Below are 25,767 nucleotides of genomic sequence, written 5' to 3'. Positions count from 1 at the left end.
CGGCTTTTCCTCCTGCCAGGCACAGAAATCCCCCGGCCCTGAGCGCGGGACTTACTTTCAAAATCCAGGAAAAAATGAGGACAGTTTTCTAAATCTTTGCCCAATACCTTTATCAGGTTGCCCATGGCCAGCAGACCTGAGCGAGAGAAAGAACAGAATGGAACAGCACAAGCACTGAGAGCTCCAGCATGCCACCGCCCGGAGCACGGCGCTCCTCCTCCCACCTGGCCCAGAGCCATCCACCCTCCTGCACCTCTCAGACGGCCCACGCCCGGCGGAGAGCCCCTGGCCAAAGGCTCCCTCGCAGTCATCCCCTCTTACCAGAGGGTGACACTACCAAGCCTGGGCCGACTTACCTGCTTGCGCCAGATACAGCTGGTATCGGCTCTGCAAATACAGGGGAGTCTCCCTCTGCCTCCCCACCTGGCTATGGACTTTGGGATGCAAGAGCAGGTGAGCGGCGGTGAAAGCTGGGCATGCTACTGTCCGCAGCACAGCCCTCTGCTCCACCTGCGTCCCTCTCCCGCTGGGTGTCTGCGTGAGGACGCGGAAACGCGACTGCTCTCCCCGCCACTTCTGTTTTTTCTATTTTTGAGGCCGGAGGGGAAGCGGAGAGCTTGTTCCGTGCCTCGAATTTCCTGTGTGAGCCTCTCGCATCTTCCCCTCCACCCGAGCTATTCTGCCTCTCAGGACTTCCTCCTAGCCCAGCAGAACGGCAGAGGCCCCCTGACTTCCCTAACACTTGCTGCTGCTATTTCTTGGAGCCCCTTCAGCTGCACTGAGAACCTGTTCCCCTGACTGGCTGGGGTCAGAAGGCAGGAGCTCTTATCGGGCCCACCTAGCATCTGTCTGCCACTGAGGGCACTGGGATGGGAAAACACCCGTCCCCATAACACCATGACCCTTACACTTCCTTAAACGGAGCTGCAGGCAAACCAGTCCCTGTGAAGCTGCATGGGACAGTTCCACAAACGAATGGGAACAGGTCTCCCTGAGCACCAGTTTGCATGCGCCCCTTGGGTTTACATACTGCTACTTGAGAGGTCTGGGCTAAGGCCTGGCATGCTTCAGCTGTTCAGCTCCGGGCAGTTCACAATCATCATGAAGTCTCGTTATTCCCATTAAGCAGAGGGGGAACCTGAGCGGTGAAGTGACTTGCCCAGCATTGCACAGTGAGTCAGTGGCAGAGCAGGAATGGAAGCCGCATTTCCCGACTCCCCGTCCAGTGCCCCTACCCCCTGGGCAGTCTTGCTCCTTGTCTGTCCCACCATGAGACTCCACCACCTTCATGAACGACCATGATGCTTCCACCCAGTCTGACCTGCCATCGAGGTCAGAGCTCGGTGCTGGGGTCCCTGCTGTCAGTCCAGCACAGGTTTGCTTTGCAGTCCAGAAACACAGCGTAAGAATCCTTGTGCTGGAGTGGAACGCTGTGACCTGAAACCTCCATCTGCTGCTCTCCTAACGTGCTGTCCGCTTGCTGCAGCCCATCAAGGACCCCTCATCCTCTCTCAATTGCAATTTTAAGATACACTAGCCCCCTCACAGCCAGGGGTCTCTCAATCTTCTCCTCCAGTCTATTGCTATCACTGATTGTCCCCCAGAGGATGGCTAGGGCAGGGGCAGTATCAACTCCAGGGGTCAAGGAGCCCAACTCCAGGGTACCAAGGCCCTAGTTGCTAGGGCTAACTTGGTAACAGACATTGAGCAGAGGCCTAGGACAGCCTGGGTGACTATACTCTGTGCCTGTAAAAATGACTCCATCGGGAGGGCGGGGGGCACCAGGACCCCGGCTAGCAGAGCTCCTCTGCCATTAACTATCTGGCTGATGCTGGCAGGAGTCGGGGCTGGAAGCTGTCCTCCTGCGTAACTTCCTTCAGTGACTCCAGCTATAGCTAGGGTAGCTGGCTATTCCCCTTTTCACCCACTCGGTACAGTGCCTCCTGTTGAAACTGAAGTGCTAGCCCCGTGCCCATCCAGTGCCTGCTCGGGGAATTAGACTTAAACTGGTGCTCTTACATCCTGCTGAGAGGGGCTGGGCCTAGACTGTCTGTGAGCTCCCGCTAGTAAACATCGCAACCTCCTCGCTAAGGTTGTAACCTCCTCCATCGCTGGCCTCCCCGTTGGGTCTGCTCGGAACAACAAGAGATGATGGTCTTTACCTTGATTTCTGATGCTTCAGTGACCTCTATGGCAGGAACCGGGGCTGTGTATTGCTCATAAATCACTTCATCGGCTGGCAGAAATCTGCAGTGAGAAGGAGAGGGACGGAACATCACTGGAGGCTTCCAAATTTCAACCATCTTCATGAGTTAAGCAGTTCCCTATAAACCTGCTGATAGTGAGGGCCAGGTGTCCTTGTTGGAACCCAGGGAGTGACTACCTGAGCCCAGGCCTTGCCCATTCATCCAGGGAGAGCTACCAAGGAGCTCAGCGAAGGCCTACACAAAGGTCTCAGGAAAAACTGCCTGGAGTGGGTCATATGGAGGAAGCTATTAGCCAGTAACGCCAGTTAAAATTCTGCCTCTGCAGGCCACATCATGGGGATTTGCCCAGGGAGTGGCCTCATTGGACACTTCATTCATTTGTACTCTGGCTCCCCCAGTTCAGACCACCTCCTTGGATGTGTCTCCAAACATGATGTTACTGTCAGAGAACGATGTTCCTGTGAATCAAAGTGGTGACCCTGTGGCTTGGGGCAAGTGTTTGCTCAGGAATTAAACCCAGGATCTGTACCTGATGACAGCTAGCCATGACTCTGTCTCTTTCACAGGCTGACTTAGATACCAGATTCATCCTCATCACATCGGGACCAACCCCATCACACCCTCCATTAACTCCTACTTTGGATCCTGCGCCTTCCTGGTCCTCAAGGCAGCGTGGCCAATCTTTGTGACGGGGAGGGAATTCTGAGTGCGAGAGCAAGTTGCAGTACAGACTCTGCATCTCTGCCTGGTTTCCATCTTGGCGCTGAGCTCTCCACATCGCTATGGCAACAGCTAAAATCTCTCCTTAAGACATCCTCCCCCAGCCCCATATCGAGCGCATAAGGGGCCTATTGCTCCTCTGTCTGTCGAGAGCAACAAGGGGTAAATGCCCAAGCAATTGGCCCTTTAAGATGACAAGAGGGAGTTTCTAATCATGCCGTGACGTGTCTACAATCCAAACTTTCCTTTTCTCACCCAGGGCTGCATGGGATTTGAACTCATTTCATGATGCAATTTCCTATCGTTGGCCATTTTGACTGCAAGATGCAAATGAAGAGGCATCCGTTACCGCTAGCCCAGGGAGAAGTCAAGCTATGGCAATCGATTACTGCCGCTCGGCAGAGATGAGTTATGGTTTCTGTACTGGGGATGAACTGCCTTCTGCAGATGTCTGAAACCTGTATGTCAATGAGAATGGCAGAGAGGCCCCTTCAACATCTCGTGAAGTTGCAGGCTGAAGGTCTGCAGTGTTGTGGCATCCATCACTAAATATACAATGGGACCAAGAGTATTTTTGCCTCTGAGTCTGACCCTTATCTAAAGGTTAGAATGGAGCAGTGGTCAGGAAGGGTCTTTCCTCTTTGCATTTAGAATTAAGTTGCTTCCAAAGGATCTGTGTAATCTCTCTAAAATATTGTTAACAGGCCATCAGCAGTTCAGCACAGTATCTAGGCAATTAATAAATTATCATTAAGAATGGCTACATAGACAAACAGAAGTGGATGGTAATGGAGCAGTTATCAGTAATGGACTATGCATGCTCTTTGACACTCCTTGATGTTACCATTCCAGTCTACCAAATAAATACCAGGCATCCCATAAATACCACTGCAATGCTCCCATGCACCGACGAAGCAGCCCAAAGCTTGGGCCAGTCAGCTAGGAGAGGTGCAAAACTTTCTTTGGTTTTGGTTCACATGGGCTCAGAGTACAGTTGTGTGATTTAGGTTTGAATCTGCGCAAACACTCAGTGTGAAATGCCATCAGAGCCATCCCTTGAAACAGGAAACATGTCAAGGCTGAGTTTTGAACAGAGCTGGTTCATGGCGGTATGACCATACCAGCACTGCACCAACCAAGGGCTGGTGGCATGATGGTTGCTTAAAAAAACAACCTCCTCTTCTGAATATGACCCAGTACAGGGCTGTCTTCCTGAGCCTACAGACAGAGTGAGTCATTAGCTTGAAGAGGTGTGAACTGGTTCCATTAATCTCTTACCTATTTACGATTGATCATTTGGCGGAAACCTTTAGCCACACTGGGATTGTGGATGGGATTTGGCTAGTGTTGGAATTGTGGGAAGGACATTTTGCTACTGTGCTTCTTCTCACATGATTCCCTCCTGAAACCATAACTCAGCCCAGGATCATATGAACCATAGCAAACTGAACAGAATTTTAGGTTTGAAACCTAACTATGAACATATTGCAGAACTTGGCTCACTGAGTAAAGGATTTAAAATACCCTTTTACTTCTGTTTTCTCTTGTATTTATTTTCAGCACCATTTCAAGTTGTCAGGGAAGATTCCACACAGTATGAACATAAGAAGAGACACACTGGGTCCATCCAGCCCAGTATCCTGTCTTTGACAGTGACCAATGCCAGGTGCCCCAGAGGGAATGAACAGAACAGGGAATACTCAAGTGATCCATCCCCTGTCGCCCATTCCCAGCTTCTGGCAAACAGAGGCTAGGATACTTCAGAGCATGGTTTTGCATCCCGGCCCATCCTGGCTAATAACCATTGATGGAACTATCCTCCATGAACGTATCTAGTTCTTTTTTGAACCCTGTTATAGTCTTGGCCGTCACAACGTCCTCTGGCAAGGAGTTCCACAGGTATGGGTATGGATTTCACTATGTTTGCCCCTTAAAAACAAGAATATGCCCTGCTCTTTTCCTAAAGGAAACTTCCCAGTCCTGGGAAGCCACTTTGCCACAGGGCCACCTATTCTTCATTCTTGCACAGCTCGGAGGGGAGCGAAGTCTTGGAGATTCTTTAGAAATTTTGGGTGGCACAGAGGAAAAAGTACAAACAGATGGAGAAAGAAGAGCTAAGCTAGAGATCCTTGCCATCCCACCATCCAGAGCGAACAGCTGGGTAGTGATGCTTCAGCAACACTCTGTCTAATTTGAGGCAGAAATACTCTTTGCACGATGTCAGTGAGATGCTAAGGCATAAAGAAACAGCTGCCATAAACCCATCAGTTCTCTCCAGAGATCCAGTCTGCAACTAGCCGCAAACCATCGGGGAGTGCGACACTCTGAGCAAACGTGCTCTGGTTGAGTCCTTCGGTTTAAGGAACTGTGTGTCACTATATGAGTGGTGAGCCCGAAAGCCATGACCATCGACTTCAGCAGTATCCTTTCAAAATGGACCCATACTCCCCCTTCTGGGCATGTGGGGGAAAAAAGTCCTCTCCCATAATCTAGACACGAAAGGCAGACAGCAGAAGGCCGGGTGGATTTGTGGTGAAGGCACTGGCCTCAGTTCCTCGCCCTGCCACAGCCTCCCTTTACCTCTCAGTGTCTTAGTTCCCCAGCTGTCAAATGAAGGTCGTAGTATTTCCTTTCTCCCACCCTTTGTCTCCCTGGATTGTACATTTATGGGGGCAGGGCCTATCTCATATTACGTTTGTGCAGCACCTACCATGACGTGACCTCAAGCTCATATGCAGCCTCGAGTTGCTACTACAATGCAACTCACATTAAGCATTCCTACTCTTTTCATTTTGGAAAAGTCCAAGACACTTAAATTCACGGACTCCATTGTGAAGCGTGTGGCTTTCGTGGTATTAACGGCAGCTTGGAAGCCACACCCATCTTTCCTCCTGCTTTTACTTTCTTTTCCCCCCCTCTCTGTTCTCCGCTAGTTGTCCTTTTGCTAAGTTTTAACATTTCATGGTTAATATTAGGAGAGGAAATACAGCATGTATGAGAGTCGCTGCAGCTTCTTTCCGAAGGGAATCAGAATGTGATGACTAGATCTATCTTTCTTACAAATTGGTTTATTGCTTATAAAATCCATTGGAAAAAAAAAAAAGTTCTGTGTTTGTACGTCGCCTAGCACACCAGGTACTGCAGGACAAATTCTCACTACCATTCAGTGCAGCTTTTTTACTTAGCGCTGGTAAAAACGATGCCATTTATCTGTGGTGGGAATCCATTTTTTTTTTTTAATTCTCCGTAAATTATTATTATTATTATTTTGACAAAACCCCCAAATTGTGAACGGGGAAAATGTTTGCTCTTGGAACCTGGTTTTTCGTTTTGTTTTTTAAAATCAGGTTTTGGGAGAAATGTTCAATTTCTGAAACCAAACTGTTTGACTGAAAACCTTTTATTTACTTTTTTTTACTGGAAACGGACCATTTTTATAAAAAGAAAAGCACTCCGTGCCGGGTTTCCCTTTGAAAAATGGGAAACCTTTGACCAAAATGAAATGTTCTGCAAAAATGGCTGAGCTGAAAAGCAAATGTTTCAACAAAAACTGTCACCCCACTCTAGTTCGAATACGTTTCCTGATCAGAACCAATGTGGAATGTTGTAACTCCTGTCGACATCGATGGGACTTGGGCATTGTTAGCATCTCTCAGGCCCACACCTTGCCGGTGCAAATCTCAAAATGCAGGTATCAAATAAATGCCCAGTAATGTTAGGTGAACAGTACGCACAGATTCAGACCAGTCGCTGTCCGCATCTTCCACTGCATTCGGTCCCATTGCTTTCTGACCTTCACTCCTCTTTTACAAAGGTCACTACTTCCTCTGAGGTGCTCCGAGAGTTCAGTCCTGCTCTGAGAAATGACTCCGTGGGAGCAGCACTGTTGACTCTGGGTGGGTCTCAGCAATTCTTTAGCAGCTTTCTTCAGTTTGCAGGTTCAAAAGACGTTTCTTTTTTTAGCTGCCAGCCCTGCCAACTCCCCCTGGGATCTGGGTTCTCTCAGTCTTGTGTATCATCACCAGTAATAATCATTCTGCCACTGGGACTAGCTTAATAATTTTCTTGATGATGCATGAGCCAGGATTGCATCCAACTCGCTCTCCTCTAGCTGTACCCCCTGGGCAGGCTGAACGGGAATAAAAAGCACTAAAAGCATAGTTTTGTCACTAGGATCAGCAGATCTGACTGTGACGAGACACAGCTGAGAAAGAAGGTACCGTTTGTACGCAATCACCTTTTCTGTGACTACCCCTCGCTATACCGGGACATTAATACCAAAATAAAGGCAACCACAGCTCAGTCCAGAGCCATAGAGCACGGAGGTTGGGTGTTAGGCCCAGATCCTCAAAGATATGGAGATGCCTAGCTCTCATTGATTTTAATGGGAGTTAAGTGCCTTTGAGGAGCTGGGGCCTGCATCCTGCAATATTGCCTGCTCTCAGTTTCTAATTTGTCTGATGTTATCCATACGGGCACTTGGTTCCTCCCAGCTGTGAGTGAGGACAGCCTGCGCCTCTGTGCTCTGCGCCTTGAAGGTTCACCGTATTTGCCTCTATTAATTGTTTTTCCACCAGCAGTCAGTGGCTTTTGGAAGCCAGCCAGCCTTTCATGGAAGGAATCCGTTCTTTTTACTATCATCTCCTTCAGTTCTTCCAGCTGACATCTGAGCAGAAGCCCCCCGGGAAAGGAATGAGCCCTGTGTTTGTTTAATAATACTGAGCCTTTACATAGCACTCAGAGCACCTCCCGGAAATGTTCTAGCTAATCCTCACAGCACCTCTGTGTGAGACAGGTGGCTGATCCCCATTTCTTAAGTGGCTACACTGAGCTTGGAAGGTGAAGTGACTTGCCCAGGCCCGTCCAGTGCATAAATTGCAGAGCTAGGATTAGCACTCAGGACCACCTGCTTCCTACCCATGGGCTTGGTCAGACCACGCTGCTTTCCCGCAAGCATTGGGATGTGTCTACTCAAACGTCCTTCCAGGCAGGACGCTCGCCTTTCAGCCTGGCTAGGGCGTTGGAAAGCTTGGTGACATGAAGCCAATGGAGGGACAACAGGAATGAATTTCACCTATTTTTCTATGGGATTTTGTTTGCGATTTTCCTTGCCTCGCAAGAAGCTCCCTGTGATGAAGTGGGGATTTTCCCTTGTTTTGTGGTATGTAAGCCTATGTGAGTCTTACCGGTTTGCATGAATGCTGTGTGGGCCTCAGTTTCCCTATGTGTTGCACCAATATCTAGGTGGTGGGAATAAGCGTGTGGGATTTTTGCGGGGCCTGCTCCAGCTGCCTGCACATATGCTGTGGCCGCCCCTTCGTAACCTGAGACCCAGGAGGGGATGCGACCAGGTGGCCCTTGGCCTGGGAAGCGAGACAAAGGCCGGAGGAGGAGCAACGGGCAGGACAGGGGCCAGGCAGCATGAAGCGGAGTCAGTCTCGGCTGGCTTGGGGTGCAGGGGGAGGGCCAGAGCCCTGGCTCCCCTCCCCCCAAGATGGACTTGGCTGAAAGTCACTGATTTCTGTGCTAACATGTTCTGTTCTACGCTGTGTTCCTGTCGACTAATAAACCTTCTGTTTTACCGGCTGGCTGAGAGTCACGTCTGACTGCGGAGTTGGGGTGCAGGGCCCTCTGGCTTCCCCAGGAGCCCCGCCTGGGCGGTCTCACTGTGGGAAGCACACGGTGTGGAAGGGGCTGCTGAATGCTCCGAGGTCAGACCCAGGAAGGTGGAAGCTGTGTAAGCTTCTTGCCCGGGAGACAGTCTGCTCAGAGAGAGGAGGCTCCCGCAGAGTCCTGGCTGGCCTCATATGGAGTAACTCCAGAGCATCGCTCCGGTGACTCCGTGACACCCCCCTGGTTCTGGTATGTCAGCCTTGAACCAAACTACGGCTATTTCCGCCACCAGCTCCCCGGATACCCCCGCAGTTAATATTTGATTGCTCATTTCCTGTGTTCTATATCCCAGGACAGCCTGAATTCCCCAGCGGGCTGCCATAGGCTACTAGTCTTTAACAAAACGCCCTCTCCAGCATGCTGTCATTTGCCACTGACCCAGGTGCAAAATGCCCTCCCTCCACCCAAAAATCAACCAGTGAAGGGTGAGTTTTATTTTTATGGGGTTTTTCATTTCTTTACAAAATAAGAATACAAAAAAAATCGCTACATTGGGCCCAATTTGTCCCTGGTGTAACTCCACTGATATTGATACAACGATGCCGGGGCGAATTTGGCCCAGTATCGATCTTAAGGTTCGGCTCCACCGCAGGGTCCCTTCTGTGGCGTGTCGGGTGCTTACACTGCGTGCCCCGGAGCACAGGTATAAATAGCAATGTGGATGGTGAGGCATTGTGTCGATGAGTCGCGTTAGGACACACCTGAGTCCTGTGGGAGTGTAACCTACACACCCAAGCAGTGCCCGGTCTACACTGCCATTTTAAACAGCGTGGCGTCCTGCTCCCACTCTGCTGCCAGAGCCTTTCCCCGCCACAGGGAAGGACTCCGGTAGCTCCCCACGGCCGAGCCTTTCCCCACTGCCATCCCCCGCCAGAGCCTTTCACTGACGCGTGTAGCTACGCACCACAGCGTGAAATCAGCCTGCTTTTCCCTGCGGGGGGTAGCTACGTACTGCCGCAAGTGATGTGCAGTGTAGACGTAGCCTTAGGTTCTTATATGGTCCCTGACACCATATTATCTGAGCTCTTCCCAGCACCCCTGTGAGGTAGGGAAGTACCAGAATCCCATGGGACAGATGGGGAGCTAAGGTTCCAAGAGGCTAAGTGACTAGCCAAGGTCACACCGGATGTTTGTGGCAGAGCAGGGGACTGAGCCCAGGTCCTAAGCTAGTGCTTGAACCGCTGGACTGTCCTTCCCCTCTATCATTTACTAGAAAACTGACTGTAACTGGACTGTGTGAGACTGTTTATTTCCAGTGACATGGAACTAAATTTCCAAACACGTCTCCAAGTCATTGGTTTTCTGTGATTTATGCCGCTGTTAGGTGAGTTTTTCATCACCAGCAGTCCCCACAAGTCATCAGACCCAGAGGGGAGAATCTCTCGTCATCCAGAGATTGACAGCGGACGCTCGAGCCACAGCTAGTACACGGGATTGTTATTCTTTGCTATGCTATGCTAACGGGATTGTTATTCTTTGCTATTTTAAAGATGCATGTTTCCAGTGAGCAGGGCTGTCACGTAGGACCAGTGTGTCCCCTGGAAAATGGCATTTGGTAATGAGGAAACCAATGAAGAATCTGACATCGGAGTTGGCTTCAGAATACAGCCCAAGCAACAACCAGGGTAAGGTCACCAGATTATTATAATTACTATTAATTTATATTGCAGTAGCAATCAAGAGCCTTAGTCATGGGCCAAGCCCCCCCCCTTGTGCGAGGCACGGTACAGACACAGAACACAAAGACATTCCCTCCCCCAAAGAACTTACAGCCTACGTACAAGACAAGAGACAAATGGCGGAGATAGGAAACCATGGCTTCTCCTAGGGGGTCTCCCATAGCTGCTCCATTGACTTTAATGGGAGCAGCATTAGGTCCTGTGTCAGTGGTGATCCCTCTGTATAATCACCAGCCTGCTAGTTGCTTGATGTAGATGGGGATGGGGATCAGTGATGTGCTGGTGAGGGCATTGGTTAAAATTCCACCACTGGGTTTTGTGGGGGTGAAATCCAGCCCCAGCCCCAGCCCCACCCCTTGCTCCCATCCCTGATCTTGATACATCATCCCCGCAGGCCAGGCTTGTCACTGGGGCCCACAGTCCCAATGGAACAGATTGCACCAAGCAGTAGGTAAGAAAAAAATCATCCCTGGGGTGGGGAGAGGAGGAACTTCCCTGCAAGCCAACACCTGGTTTGCTCAGCAAAAGACCACAGGGTGGGGCCTGGTCCTCTGAGTCAAATTCTGCTCTGAGGCACTGGTGTGAACCCATTGACTTCAGTGGTGTTCCTGCGGATTGGTGTAGCTGAGGGCAGACCAAAGCCCTCCCCTTATACCTCCCCCGGAGTTGCTTTCTCATTTGTTCTTTCACTCGTGGGTAAGAGGCGGAAGAAGCATCAGCCCTGGGTTAGGGTTTTGTGTTTTTTTTCTCTCTTTGGGCCATATCATTATTGAAAGCTAGATTTTGCATGTAACAGGCTGACTGCTCGGGTTTAATTAATGCAGGGGAAGATCCGAAAGGGAAAGGGCCTAGGGCTGATGATGCAATTTGCACCCAGGTCGCCATGGCGAATGATCCCTCTCGTGTGTCCGAGAAACACATTCTGGGAGGGGCTCTGCGTGAATGCAAGGCAGCTGCTACCCTGCCAGAGAGCCAACTTCACTGAAACTCTCAGATGGCTGCAGTGTTCTCCAGGACAAGAAGGGAGCTCTCAGCTTCTCACAAGGACCCTATTCTCACCTGGGTAAGAGGTGATGTTACACTATGCCAATAGAGATGCCAGGCCGGAATTGTAATAGAACACAGTGCAAAGGGATTTGGCCTTATTTACAGTAAAGGCTACAAGGGTCTGACTCCTTATTCAAACAGCTCTCGCAAAATAAAACCTGGTTTCCTTTAGGACTAAATTACTTTTGTCCCTTCTGGGAATGTTGTGTTGCTGGAGAATTAAATGAGGTTTTGACAAAATCTTTAAGGTGAGGCAAATTATTCATTCTCCTAGACACTGCCATGTAGAGATAGTTCTCGTCTCTCCCTGCAGTAAGATACCAAATCTGATGCAGGCATCCCTCATCTCTGCATGTTCCCAGATGCTGCTGTAACACCCCAGGGCCAGATCCTCAACTGGTGTAAATCGGTGTAGCTCCACGGTTGATAAGCCAGTTTACACTAGTTGAGGGGCTGGCCCGCGATGTTAGGTTATGCTGTAGTAGATCCAAGGTGAGACAGATGTTTCCAAATGCCAGAGCCCCATGGGTACCATTCTGAAATACAAGGGGTCACCCGTGCTACATCTCCGTGCTTGTCTCTAATGCCAAGTGTTGAATAATCCCCTCTGGGACAGATCTTTGCCCTCTGCCTGGGCAGAAGGATGGCAGAACTGCAGTGCATCCTGGCACCTTCCCACTCCAAAGCACAAGAGAGCCCGAGCAAACGCCATCCCAGCCATTTGTCTGGCCCCTCTCCATGCCAAGTTATCTCAGGCAGGCTGATTTCCCTTAGTCATTTGCCTTCCGAGTGGCATTACACAGTGCGGCGGGGGGAGCAGCGGAGTGGCGCTGTATGTGAATGGAGACGCTTGTTCCCAGGTTATCACTCTAGCCCCGTTTTTGTTCTCAGCAGCCCACGGCTTCTTTCCTGTTCGGCCAGGAACAGGTTTCTGGGAGCCCTGTGGAGTCCAGCTCCGTATCCATTGCCACCATCGGTACCGTTGCTAACAGCGCCGTCAGCCTTCACACAGGTATTCGCGCCTGCCAAATAATCAGCCCCTCTGGCACGGCTGCCACCGCTTCCAGCCTCGTGAGTCTCCTCGACCCCGGGATTAGCTCTGCCAAGACCAGCTCCCCATGACGGGCGGTTCGACTGCAAGCCGCACTTTTGAATGCCTTAATGAGCACCTCGCTGCCGTGGTGACAGGGCGCTCCATAAGCTAATTAAATAAATAACAAATCGCCGGCAAGGTGGCAGCTCCGCATAGATGCTTGTTAATTCAGGGCAGTTTGGAAAGTGCCGTTCTTGTGCACTGTTGTGGCTGGCAGGCCAGGCGAAGGAACCCCTGTGACAGCTGCTTTGGAGCCCCCTAACGGGACATGGGCATCTGCACTGTACCCGCCAGGGCTTTGGGCTGAAGGGGGGCAGCATTCCCAATTGAGGGCACTGGGCCGTAGGCAGTCTGGAGCAGCTGCCCTCCACCATCTGGAAGAGCAGTTCTGTGAAACAAACAGCCGTGAGGGTGACCTTGAATGAGGTTAAATCGAATTGACTCTGATTCTGTTTCCTCATCTTTGCGAATGGGGCAAGGGCACCAGCTGCCCCAACAGCCGGATTGCCACTGCTCCCAAACCAGCATAACCTTCCTCTTGGGCACCTCAATCACTCTCATCCTCTGTGCTGACACCGCCCCATCAGAGACAATAGCGCCACCCAGTTCCCACCACCCCGACTGCCAACACTTCCATCACCGTGATTATCAACTTGGGTACCGCCCATACCATAACCACGGTCAGTTACCCGAACAAACTGCCCATACCCAAGTGGAAAGGGACCTCTTCCACATGTGAAGACAGCCCAATAGCCTGGACACAGACACGCAACAGGAGAAATGAAGGAATTAAGTGGAGAAGCAGAGCGGATAGGGAGTAAAAATCCAGGCCAGCGTTTTCACAGCTAGGCCCCTTAAGTTAGACACCTCCACCTGTGTTTAGACACGTAGATAATTTGATTTTCAGAGGTGTTGAGCACCAGTGGGAGCTGCCAATGTCCTGCGCTGCTGAGAATCAGGCCACTGATTCAGGTACTTGAATATAGATTTTGGTGCCTCTCGTTGTTTGTTTATGGGGGTGCCTGCAGTAGGGTAGGTGCTTTTCAAACACTAAAGAAGGACAGTCCCTGCTTCGAGGACAGACAAGTTAGACCATGGTTAGAGAAAGGGGAACAACAACAGGCAATGTTTATACTGGTCAGTTTGATTCACCATAAGCAGCACAGCCGAAGTGGGTCTTTAAGAGGGATTTAAATGTGGCCAGGGCAGGAGCTCGGTGGATGAGTTCTGTGCAAAGGGGGTCAGGTAGATCTAAGTTACGGCACCCAACTTTGAGAAGGCTGGTGCTCTCTGTCCCCGTCTTTTCTTGCAAGGAGGAATACCTGAGGGGAGAGACTTTGACTTTTAGTCATTGCAAAGCACTTAATTTCTTTGCAACCCTCCATGGTACTTGGTTCCAAACGTTCCCCACACCCTGTTCCGTTAGGACTAAGAACCGGCCTGAACTGCAGCAGTCATATCCTGTCTGATTCGGATCAGGTCACTTGCTGAGAACGGTGCTTAACGAACCACCCTCCAACCAGCCAGTAGTCTCGTCTCAGGAAAGTCTTTAGCCGGCCTTCTGCTTTTGCTTTCTGAATGGCAGACACCATGTAAACAAACCACAAGCGCAAGAAAAAGTGTGAGGTCTCTGTTTCGAAAGGGCTGCAAGGGAAGCTAGAAAAACAGCCCCGCTCTTTCCTGACATCTGCAGGATGTACCGGGCGGTTGGAAACAAATGATGCTCTTTGCACTCCCCGCCAACTAACCATTTCTAACCCGGGTAACTTCCAGTCGTGCCAGTGACACAGTATTCGTACTTCAACTTTGAGACTGCAAACCAGATGCCAGGGTGAGGGGTGCCTTATAAAACCGTGATGGGTGGGTGGAGGTCCTCCATCGCTGCCAGTCTTGTCATCCTTTCTTCCTCTCTTTTCCATTCTCTCCCTTTCTTGCATCTCCTTGAGTTGCAGTTCCAGGGGCACTTAAAAGTGCATGAGTGAGGAAGTTGCTTTAATTACTGTGCTCTGAATTGCCAGCCAAATAGCTGCATCCCTCTAGCTCCCGCCAGACACCAGTATACCCCCAAATACCTAGGAAGCATGTCCTCAGGGCTGGCTTACAGGTGTGTGAATCTCTCTGCCAAGCAACACATGCCAGAACCCCATCTTTCCTGGGTATGGACTCCCCCAGTTGTGCATGCTTATGACACCCCTCCAGCAGCCTCTCTGTCTACTCTAGGGTCGTCCCCACAACCTGATGTGGGGCTCTGCATCTTCTGGTAATGCCCCCACACCTTCCAACACATGGGTAGGGCAGCCAAGAGATGGGGCCAGTCTTTTCCAAACAGGGACTGATGGGACTCCAATCTCGATGGTGGCTAAGTAGCCCCCTGGCATTGATGGGTGTCTGGATGGTTGGATCTGGGTGTGCATGACTTTGGTTTTTCTCCCGGTTCAGGCACTGACTTCCTATTATTTTACGTCCTAACGTGAACCGGTCGTTTTTTCGGCTGATCGGGTCAGCCCTCCGTGGTTGATTCTTCCCACCGTGCGTCCCAGCCGTGTTATGGTAATCGCATGTCCTGGGAGCGCTCAGTGAATGTTTCCTGTGCTGTCATCCTAGGAAAGAGATTCTCTGCAGCAGATTTCTGGGCAGCCAACTGGATGATGAGGAAATTCGACTGAGGAGCTTCCCGATCCAAAGCTCATTGTAGTTATTACCACGGATCCTAACCATCTTGCCTCCGAGACATGACCAGCCTCAGAGACGTAGCAGGGGCTAATGGGAAAGCAGGTGACGAGCTGGCCACAGTGATCCATCAGAAATGGCCACACTGACCACAAAGCAACGCCAGCTGGTCCAGCTTTCAGCACTGCTGATCACCAAGGCCCAGCGTCTCAAAAGCATTTAGACAGGTTTCAGAGTAGCAGCCATGTTAGTCTGTATCTGCAAAAAGCTCACAAAAGCTTATGCTCAAATAAATTTGTTAGTCTCTAAGGTGCCATAAGTACTCCTTTTCTAAAAGCATTTAGGTGCCCAGTTCTACTGGGAGTTAGGCACCCAAATACCTTGAACAATCTGGATCCAAGAGCCCACCACCCCCGCGCTTCCCTTGCTCTGCAGTCTCCTCATGCAGAGGGGCATATTCACAATCCTGGCTTTTCTCATGAAGGCCACTCTGTGGTATCAGCCCTCCCTACCTAACATAACATCTTTCACTCAGAGACCACATCCTCCCTTGACAGCTTCATTTCATAGCCACTATAAAGCTGCAGACCCCAGGCATTGAGCACATGAGCGATGGGGACATGTCTGTCTTGTGAGCAGGTCTGAAGCTGTGGGAACTCCCTAGGAGGAGGTGAGAGATGACCACAGATCTCAGCTCTCCCAGTGAAGTGCAATGCTGGCTGCTGTGACTAAGCCTTCCAGGCAACACCTCCCGCAGAGGTGCTAAATACCATTTCAAAGCTTTTCCAGGTGCTCCTGGAGCAGGGAGGAATCTAGACCAGGTGGAGGACATTCGTGCATGCAAATGTTGATTTGCACCGCACACCCGGATGCTGTGGGGAGGAGCATGGTATACACAGGTAGACAGATGTCACCAAATGGCTGTTGCGCTACCCCTTGTCTGCTTGTTGGATCCACCTGTTGTCTCTCATCTTCGATTGCCAGCGCTTTGCGGTAAGGGCTGTATTTCTGTTATCTGCATGTACAGCACCTAGCGCGATGAGGCCTTATCCCTGTAGGTGCTACCACAATATGTGGTGATAACTTTCACTTCCTGCGGAATTGGGTTGGATTTGAACTAGCCACATAGGGGGAAGTTTCCATGTCCCCCTCAGATCCCCTGAGCGCCATCTAGTTCCTCCATTTAGGGTCCTTTTTTGTCCATCCTTGCACAGCAATTAAGTTCTGTGAGCCTCTGCCTCAGGTTGCCATGACAAACTAACTTACCACTCCAGACGTGGTGTTTTTCTATCTGGGGCTCGCTACGGAGTTAAAATAACCTGAAAAAGAACAGCCGTCTCTTTGTCAAATTAGAAGCCAGTGCTGATATTCAGAAGCACTAAATTAATGGGAACCTTAAATCGCCAAGGGGCCCTGGTTTTTTTGTTGTTTGTTACGTCAATACATCCACAGGCCCCGTAAACTATCTGACACTCCTCATTAAACCGTAACGCAGCAGCTGCTGCGGCATGTTCTGTCCCTGCCCGGGGCCGGGCCCTAAGCGCTCTGTTTGAAGCTACGGGGGTGGGAAGGGTATTGCCCGCTCGTTTCTTCAGTCCCCAAGCAAGGGACAAGGGCTCAGCTCCTGCAGAACCAGCGCGTTTTATCCCATAAAGTGATAGAAGAAGCCCTGAGGGTAAATCCAGGCTTAGCGAAACTAGAGAGCTGGACAGCTTGGTTCCAAGGAGGTTTGTGGTGTCTGCACACGGCCTGCTGGATGGCTTTGGAGCGTGGGTAGGGGTGTGATGGGACTAGTGCCTTCTCTGCCGAGTTTTTTTTTTTTTTTTACATATGGATTATTTCTTATTTCTCTGTTTAAAAATATATATAAAACCCCCAAACCGCTTCATTAAATAAGCCAGAAGCCCAGAAAGAATCCCCAACCCCGCCTGCTCCAGGAGATTTTAGTGCCCTGCTGACACGGAGATGAATTCCCCATCTGGAATCTCTCTGCGCGGCTCTGGTCGCTTGCAGTGTGGGAACTGTAGGCGCAGGGCTGGGCTGCTGATTAAGGCCTGAGCAATTGTTGGAAGGGGCAGGGCTAACTCCGTTCTTACAAAGCCAACCTGTCCTCTGCCTCATTGAGAGCACTTGGGCCCGTCAAGCTTTTACCTATTTTATGCCAGGTGCTTTGGGTGCAGCCCTTTTCTCTCTCTTCCCATCCCAACATGTCCAGCTTTTAATTGGCTTTATGTGGCAGAAACCAGAGTTGAATAAATAACAAGCAAGGAATAATTTATAAGCCATATTCAGCCTCTTTTATCCACCATCTGATGGCAATTCCTTCCAGTTGATTCCATTAAAGCCTCTTCAGTGGGTTTGCTTTCTGGACCAAATACAGAACAGTCCAAATTCCAGCTTCACTGGGATTGGTAAGAAAGGTCGCATGGGATTGTTTCTCTGCTCTGATTGGATCAGCGGGTGAATGGTTCTGTAGTGTATATGTGCATGTGCAAATTTAAAATCTGGTGTCTGCAGGTACTTGTGCACACGGCTTTGAAATGCCCTTTCCATGGACCACTTTTGCCAGTAAAATTGCTCAGATGTCTGCCTGAAAAAGGGGAGCAAATGCAGCTGAAGCAAATCCCTTTAAAGGTTCAAACAAGCATCCATGGAACCAAATGTCTGCAGTATCCCTCTCCCTGTAAGAGAGGCAAGGAGCGTTCTTGGAATGGGTGATTTCTTGGAAACCCCAATCCATGCAAACCATCTATTGTTTATTGGCAGTCAGGCTGCATGACCAGAGTGGTCCCTTCTGGCCTTAAAAGCTAAAGTTGTTCTCAGCACTTTTTCCTAGTCCTCTGACCTGTGCAATGCTGCTTTGGTTTACTCGTTTCCCTCCTGGCAGCCTTTGGGCTTGAGTGTGTCCCTCCGCAGAGCGGCTAGGTGCCAATCATTTGAAGGGTGTTAGGAGGGAAGGTGTAGTGAATAGGAACAGCTTGGTGATACTCTGGCGGTTCTTATTCTTTGCAGGGCTGAGGGGAGAGGAGGGTAAGGGGGGGACAATTGGACTGAGGCCTCAAGCTCAGTTGCCCCCCCAAAACGACTGTAACTGAGGTGAAATGGGAGGGGGTGTTACGTCAGCCCCCAAATTTTTCTCAGCGGGCCTGTTTCTGTGGCTCTGCTGTATGCAATGCTAGGGCAGTGCGAAGAGATGAAACAGCAGCAAAAATGTTTTCCCCCTTTACCACTGAAATGTCTCTTCAGCTTCTAGCGGGCTCTGGTCTCTCCTCAGGATGTTGCTTGGTTGCCGTTCTTTGATCGAAGGCCACCAGAAGCCTAGACTCAAAGGGATTTAGGCTCTGAACTGGTAGAAGTTAAGATCCTAAATACTTCTGACAATCTGCGCCCATGTGTCTACGTCCCACTCACTGGCTTTTACATATGCAGAGGGGTGCTGCAGGAATCCAGGCTCTAGCAAGATCCCCGATGTATAAATTACAGTTTAAAAGGCAAAAGTGAGGGGGAAGAATGATCTCGTTTAACGGCCCTTCCACACCGCAGAGCAATGACTCGCCCTTGAATGATTTTAGGCCCAGTCAGTCTCTCCTGATTCCCGCAAGGCTCTGGAAGGAACCTGGGGCTCGCTCTCCAGAGCCTATATACAGTCCCCTCTGGCTCGGCTCAGCCTGCCATGGTGGAGTCCGCTGCCGCCTGAGGGGGTTTAGTGGATTCATTGTCTCTTCTGAGAGTTCTGTCAGGCCGCCTCCAAAATGTCTGAGGTGGGAACTGAAGGAGATAAAGCTAGGAAGGCAGGGAGGGAAGATTCACCCCAATATTTGATCCTCAAGCACCAAAACCCCATGTCTTTTCCAGCGGAGTGTTGCAAGCTCAGGCAACCGACCTCAGCAAGGGTAGCGGAGAAGCTGGGGTCTGCCTGAGCAAAGTTCGTGGGGAAAGGTCAGCCGGGCTGGAGCACCAGCTTCCACTCCAGATGCCAAGTGCCCGGGGACGGCCGCAGAATAGGGCAAGTAGGCAGGAGAGCGCAGATAGGGCTGTGCGAAGCTGCTCTGTGCCCTCCCGCCATCCGTCCCTGGTTATCTTCAAAGGCTGTCTATGCTTCTGCTCTGTTGTCTGCCTTTGGGTCTCTACTACATCCCAGAATCCTCCTGGCTGGCCATCTCCTTTTGAAGCAGGGCAGCAGCCAGCGCTAGGTTCTGGGCACGGCAGGGGAGCGGAGGCTCCAGCTGCAGATGACAGAGCAGAAACCAGGAGGAAGGAGTGACCTATGGAGGGGATGGAGCTGTTTATGAAGCTGGGTGCCTGGGAGGGGCAGGAGGGGACAGCCCTTTCTTTGGCCTGGATGCCAGGTAAGGCAGGTCCTGCTCCTGCTTATGGGTGGTAGGAGTGTCTCTGATGGTAGTGGTGGGGGCTGTCTCTGCCTCTCGGAGAGGAGAATGAGACCCCCAAAGAGGGAGGGTTCTCGGGGCCTGTGGCATGCGGCTGTCAGCTGAACAGGTCTGCTCTGCTCTGCCCCGTAGGTGCTGCTCCCTGCTAGGGGATATAATACAGGGATGGGAGTGAATTGCTAGGTCAGGCACACAGTGTGCGGAGGACACTGTGGAAGGAAAAGTGCATTGGGCTAAATCTTTTTACAAGTCCCTGCCTCTGAAATCACTGCTTAATTTACTTCAGCGGTTGAGCTGAGGCTTTGCCATGTGTGGGGAACACTTCTCAGAATCAGAGTTGGGAGCTAGGACTCCTGGGTTCTGTTCCTGGCTTTGCCACTGACTTGCTGTGTGATCTCAGCCCAGTCACTTAATTTCTCTGTACCTCCATTTCCTCAGCTGTAAAATGGGTATGAAAATACTTACTGAGGGGTGCATCTCACAAGACTGCTGGGAGGTGTAATTAATTCATCCTTGCTAAGCACTTTGAGGCCCTCAGGGGAAAGGTAAGTAACACAGGCACCAGGCCTTGGTAATTAGCTACAGAACTGCCTTATTTTGTAACTTATTTTCAGAGCCCATGATCTAGATCTCACGAGTGTCCCACGGTTTGCACTGCCGGCCGATCACCAGCATGATGAACTGAAAACCTACCTTCTGGGCTGGTGGGGGCCCTGCTGTACCACCCGGTGCCCTTCTCTGTTCTCTCTGAAGGGAGAGCCTCTGATGTACCTTCCGTCTACAGAAAGGTACAACATGTATGGGGTTCACGTGGCTCCTCATTCCCCTTTGCACTGAGCTCATCTATCTACGGGGAGCCTCTTGGGGCCTGTGTTAGCGAAGAAAGAACACGGCAGAGATGCCCTCGGGACGGGGGGTGGTCGGCACAAGAAACCGCACCCAGGAGCCTTGCTTGGAGAGGGCTCGCTGCAGACTGAGGATGCAGGAGCGGAACTCCCCAGAGGAAGAACAAAGTGGAGGGGGGGGGACGGGGAGGGGAGAGCAGATGGGGGGTGGGTGCGAGAGAAGGAAAGTGGGGGAGGGGAGGGAGTAAGGCAGTGGGGAGGCAGTAAGGCAGTGGGGAGGCAAAAGGGGAGAAAGCCGCAGAACCAGGGGATGGGGAAGGAAGAGGGCAGCGGGATGCAGGGGATGCTCTCCAAGGGGCGAGTGGGGCAGCTGAGCTGGGAGCATGCACTCCTGTTCTGGCGGAGTTTCCAAACGCATCGTGTACAGCTCCCCCCAGCTCTTCCTGGCCAGGTGCTTCACTCCAGCAGCCGTCCCACGCCCGGCCTTTGGATCCAGCGGCGAGGAAGTGGTGCTGCTGGTTTCGCCCCGTCGAGACACTCGCGTGGCATGAAGGGGCGATGGGAGGCGGCTCGGGTTTTCAGCATCCATTCTACGACCCGCTCCAGCCTCACGCGGAGCAGGCCCCAGGAACTGAGTGTACTGTCTCTGAGGTGAAACGTTTTAAATCCACGCATGCATATTTAACGCTGATTTGCGCCCGAGGGACAGGCAAGGCGGTTTAAAGGGATGAGGAGACGCACGGACCTGCCCTTCAGTAACCGCGCTGCGGCTTGTCTCCACAGGGCTTTCCAGGGAGCGAGTCAACGCAGGCCCGAGCCGATGGGCTCATTTATAGGGCAAGAAGCGGACTGGTTCAACGGTGTCTGGGTGCAGCACACAATGGACAAAGCGGAGTGGAGACAGACTCACGGAGGGGCACCGGCGGTGGGGGTCAGAGCAGGCCAGTGCAGCCCCAGCGGAGTTGGGCAGATCAGAGCTGTACGACCGGAAGGCCGAGCAGGGGGATGTCAGTGCGGCCCCAAGACACGGCGCTAATTCAAGGGCAATGGTGACTGCAGAGGCGGGTCAGTGGCTAGCAGAGAGCCCCAATCCAAGAGCAGTATGAATCAGAGGAGCTCTGCTATAGCAGTGTATGGACTCGACAGGACCAGCCCAAGGGCAATATCGACTTGGCGGGCTCAGCGCAAGCACAGTCCGAGGTCCTATCCTTTGTGCAGGTGAATTCAGTGCTGGTGAAAGGGGCTAGGCTGGCAGCCCCAGACTGCAGTGGAAGCGTCACGGAGCTGACCTGCTAACATGTCTCATCGGGTCAAAGCAGGGATGGGACAGGAACCGTTGAACTGCAGGCATCGGAAAGTGGCCAGGATCTAGGAGGGACTGCATGGGGATCAGGTCAAGGGCAGTATGATGGTGGACTTACTAGAAAAACAGCTATTGCACGAACCGGAGGTGTCCAGACTCCATCGAGTACAGTCGAGGCTAGATGCAGCCGGCACTAACGCTGCCCAGTAAACACCTGCTCAGCGGAGACTTGCTTTCCCTTCCTGCTTCCTTCAGTGCACTGAATGTGTCTGACAAGAGCTGCATACAAATATGGGGGAGGGGAACTGTCCAGCTTAGGGAAGGCTATGGCTGTGGGGGTGAGTGGGGAAGACCTATCGCCTATTCCCCAAGGGGCTGTTCTGAGTAAGATCCTGAAGACGGAGGCATTTGGGGTATGATTCCCCTTCAAAGGGAAGCAGTGGGAGCCAAACTGAGTGTGGAGATGTTTTATCCAGCCACGCAGAGTCTTCCTCCCCCCACACCCTCGCCCCGCAATGCTCCAGGACCCAGGGAGCGCAGAGATGACAGAAGAGCAGATGCAAAGGATTTCAGTTTTTTCAAGAGCACCCTGGGAGCTGCTGGTGGTGCCCCCCAGTCCTCCTCTCCCTCTGTGCCCCTTTGAGCTCCAGGGAATGGGGCAGGGCATCCCAGCTGTACCCGTGAAGAGTGTGTGACCCTGCAAAGTGCAAAGGAGCAAGCTCAGCAGAGGAGCCCAAGACGAGCCAGGAGGGCAGCATGTGAGCGACCCCCTTGCAGACAGAGTAAGCCCATTACGCATCAGATTGGAAGCAATTCCTAGATAGGCTACTTGGAACTCAGCTGACCTCCTTCCCTCTCCAGCCCACCCCTGGTCAGTCCCACTCCCTCCAGCTCTGCTAGGGGAAATGGAGGCACTCAAGTGGATCCCTGCAAGCAACAGGGGCCTGGAGTCTAATGGGCTCACCCCACTTCTCTAGAGCAGAGCTGCAGCCATAGCTCACCCTAACTGGAGTTCTGGGAACTGCTTCTGGAATCCCTAATGCTGCCACCCCCTGCTCCATCCGACACTGCCTCACCTAGGACCAGCCTCTGCCCAGGTGAGAGGTGGCAACAGCCCAGGGCTTCGTCTATAACGGGGTGCCCAAACTGTGGCTCGTGAGCCACATGTGGCTATTTTACCATTAAAGTTGGGCTTGCGGAGCCTCACACGCTCCCCCATTCTTCACCTACCAGGCTGGTGGGGGAGGGAGCTCAGGATCTCTGCCTTGCAGCAGGGTGGTGTGGTAGGGGCTTCTGCCAGTCTTGGGGCATCAGCCCTGTGGGGCACACCTGCCAGGGTTCAGGGCTTCAGCAGGAGCAGGGCTCAGAGGGCCCGTAAGTTTGGCCACCCTGGTCTATAATATTCCATCATAGCACCCTGATGTGGACGGACCCTCCTTTCCTGGCAATCTTCATGTTCATTCATTGCTGGGCTGCACATCCTCCCCCTGGACTGACCGCCCTGTCCCAAGGCCAGTGAGCACTGCTCCCTCAGTGGACCACCTCTGTCTGGAGAAACCCCTGTGCTGGGATGGGCCAGAAACACGACTATGTTCTTGTCCTTCAGGGACCCTGACTTAGCTGCATGTAGTTTTGGTCTGTGTTGCTTTCTTGCTGATGCTCAGGGTAGGTGGTGCATTGAGCCTGAAAGCCTGCATCACTGAATTTGAATCCGACTCCCCTGTATCGTGCCAGAAAGCTAAGCCACGGAGGATACCTAGGTACCAGAATGCTGGTGCATTCCCACCAGACACAGCACAGAGAAGAGAATCTACAAGCCCCAAACCCACGGGAGAAGTGGAAGCTCCGAGTGGCCTGATCCCCTCCCCTTTGCCCAATGTCCCCCCACCCAGATCCCATCAAGAGCAGAGATAGATTAACCCCAGGCAGGCCTCCTCCTTCCCAGGTCATGTTTTGCAGGAGATTAATAAACACTCCTTGGAAGGCAACCTGGGAATGAATTTCACTGCATTCCCTGAAATTCTCTCACCCCTCCCAGAAGCTGTCTCCATTGTCCTATTCTCCAGACCAGCCAGGACCCAGGCACTGGCCCAGAAGAAGGCATCACAACAACAGCTGGAAGTCACCCTCACCAACAAAAAGCCCCTTTGATCAAGAGAAGGCAGCTACAGACCAAACATCTCCTGACACTTCGGGAGATGGACGCAAGGCTCTATTGGGGGGGAATGCGGGGGGCATCACTGGGAGCTGTGGTCTCTGGGAGATGCCAGAAGCAGGAGGTAAGGTAACAGGGATGGGCACCATGTCACCCCGTTCCCTTGTCCCCAAGCAGGCAGCTCATACTTTACTTGACAGCAGCACCCTGGTGGGTCTTGCACTCCCTTGGCCAGAGCAGGTGAGGGGCCACGCTCCTCGCAGCCAGGCCGCTGGTACCTCCATACAGCCTCCTTCCCAGCCCTTCTGGGAACTTGTGGCAAAGGCCACCATGGACCCCAGAGGAGCCGCTCGGGCCCCAGCACAGCCAGAGAGGGAGAGGGAAAGCTGGCCCCCAAGCCAGGGCGCTCAGCCTGCGCCTCAGTGCCAAGCCGGCCAGCAGCGCGCTCGCCTCTCTCATTGCCTGCTACTGCAGGAGAATTTACCGCAGGGGAGCTGAGGAGGGAGATGCAGCGCCCAGCTGCCGGCAGCGGGGGATGCACCGACCCCCAGCTTGCAGAGCGAGACCCCCCCCCTCCTTGGAGGGGCCCGTTGTGTGCAGGGGAAGGAGGGGGACCCAGCTTGCCTGCAAAGAGCACAGACTCCCCCCGCAACCCCTCCGTGCCTGGCATGGAGTCACCTTCAGCTCCCACCCAGCGCAGGGGCAGAGCAGTGCAAACAGGGCAGGCTGGGAGACGGCAAGCCTGGCATCGGTAGCCGTGGGGGAGCACAGAGACACCCCCCCCCCCCTCGTTGCAAAGAGACTTGAGGGGCTCCATGGAGGCAGGCGGCGGATTGCTGAATAGAGAGACCAGGGGAGCCCGCAGCGGGCAGCTTCCTGCGGGCTCTGCGCCCAGCCCAGCCTTGCTGCCCCCCACCCCAGCCTTGCTGCCCCCCACCCCTTGTCTCCTTCCCTGGCACTCACCGCTCGCCAGCCCGGTGCTCAGGGGGAGGCAGCCGCGAGGACAGAGGCTGGGTCCCAGGTCCCTGCAGAGCCCAGGAGGAGTGAGGCGCGGCTGGGGAGCTCAGCCGCCCCGGCCCCTGGGTGTGTGTGAGCGAGCGTGTGCCTCGCTGATGAAAGCAGGCTCAATGCAGCAGCTGCTGCTATCACTAGAAAATGCATCACAAAGACCACCATAGACCACTGCTCCCCCCCCCCCCCCCAAGACAGCCGTGACGTCTAAAGTGCAGGGAAGCCAGGGCCGTTTAACCCTCTGCTCGCCGGGCTGCCCGTGCCTCGGGTCCCGCTGCGCCCTGGAGACCCCGGCGCAGGTGGAGGAGCCGCAGGGCATTAGGAGACCCATTTCTCAGTGCTCTCCTGCCCCTGCTAGGGGTCTGCCAAGCTGGCTCGCTAGCTCACAGCTCGGGCTGCCTGACCCTTGTAGGGGGCCAGCTCTTTCTTTCCAAGCCCCGGCTGTCAATTTGTCTGGAAACGGATCTAGTGGCTGGAGCACTAGCCTGGGAGCCAGGCATTCGCCTCCCAGCTCTGCCCCCGACCTGCTGCGTCAGGCCAGGGGAGGCATGTCATCCGTGTGCCTCTGTTTCCCCTCTCGCCATGGGCCAATCCTGCTTAGCTCCATTGTAAGGGCTCAGGGCAGAGGCTGCCTCTCACGCTGCGCCTGGTGCAACGGAGTTCCCACCTCCGCTGGAGCCCTGGACACTGCTCTGACATAGACCATGATAATCCTGCTCACCACTAGAATATTGGCTAGCCCATGCAGCGAGCAGGCTATTTACCGCTTGTCCCCAGGGCTCCCTCTTGGCCAGGGGTGCTGGGGGTGCGGCCACACCCCCTGGCTTGAAGTGGTTCCCATCATATGCAGGGTTTACAGTTTGGTTCAATGGCTCTCAGCACCCTCACCTCAGCACCAACTGTTCAAGCCCCCCTGCTCTTAGCCAGCCTGCCCTCACCCTGGCTGCTGTGTCCATCCTGCATCTGGCAGGTGACA

The 25,767-nt window shown here is 52.7% G+C and overlaps 1 protein-coding gene across 6 annotated transcripts in view; it reads right to left on the bottom strand.

Annotated features, from left to right (window-relative positions):
• The window catches only part of LOC102944636 (CYFIP-related Rac1 interactor B), a 37,372-nt gene extending 12,400 nt beyond the window's left edge, over positions 1-24,972 (bottom strand). The window contains exons 1-3 of one of the 6 annotated variants that reach the window (XM_037881703.2): positions 24,744-24,972; positions 2,163-2,247; positions 56-136 (exon numbers count right to left, since the gene is read on the bottom strand). In XM_037881703.2, the coding sequence (XP_037737631.1) occupies positions 56-125 (70 nt within the window). In that variant the 5' untranslated portion in view covers positions 126-136; positions 2,163-2,247; positions 24,744-24,972. Of the gene's footprint in view, positions 1-55; positions 2,248-24,743 lie in introns of those variants that run through there. The other 5 variants (XM_043531999.1, XM_007067596.4, XM_027829819.3 and 2 more) reach the window with 5 other exon arrangements.
• Between the last annotated feature and the right edge of the window lie 795 nt (positions 24,973-25,767).

This window comes from Chelonia mydas, chromosome 19, assembly GCF_015237465.2.
Source record: "Chelonia mydas isolate rCheMyd1 chromosome 19, rCheMyd1.pri.v2, whole genome shotgun sequence".
Classification (NCBI taxonomy): domain Eukaryota; kingdom Metazoa; phylum Chordata; order Testudines; family Cheloniidae; genus Chelonia; species Chelonia mydas.
Note: the sequence above shows the minus strand (reverse complement) of the source record. Positions and strands in the feature narration are given on the sequence as shown.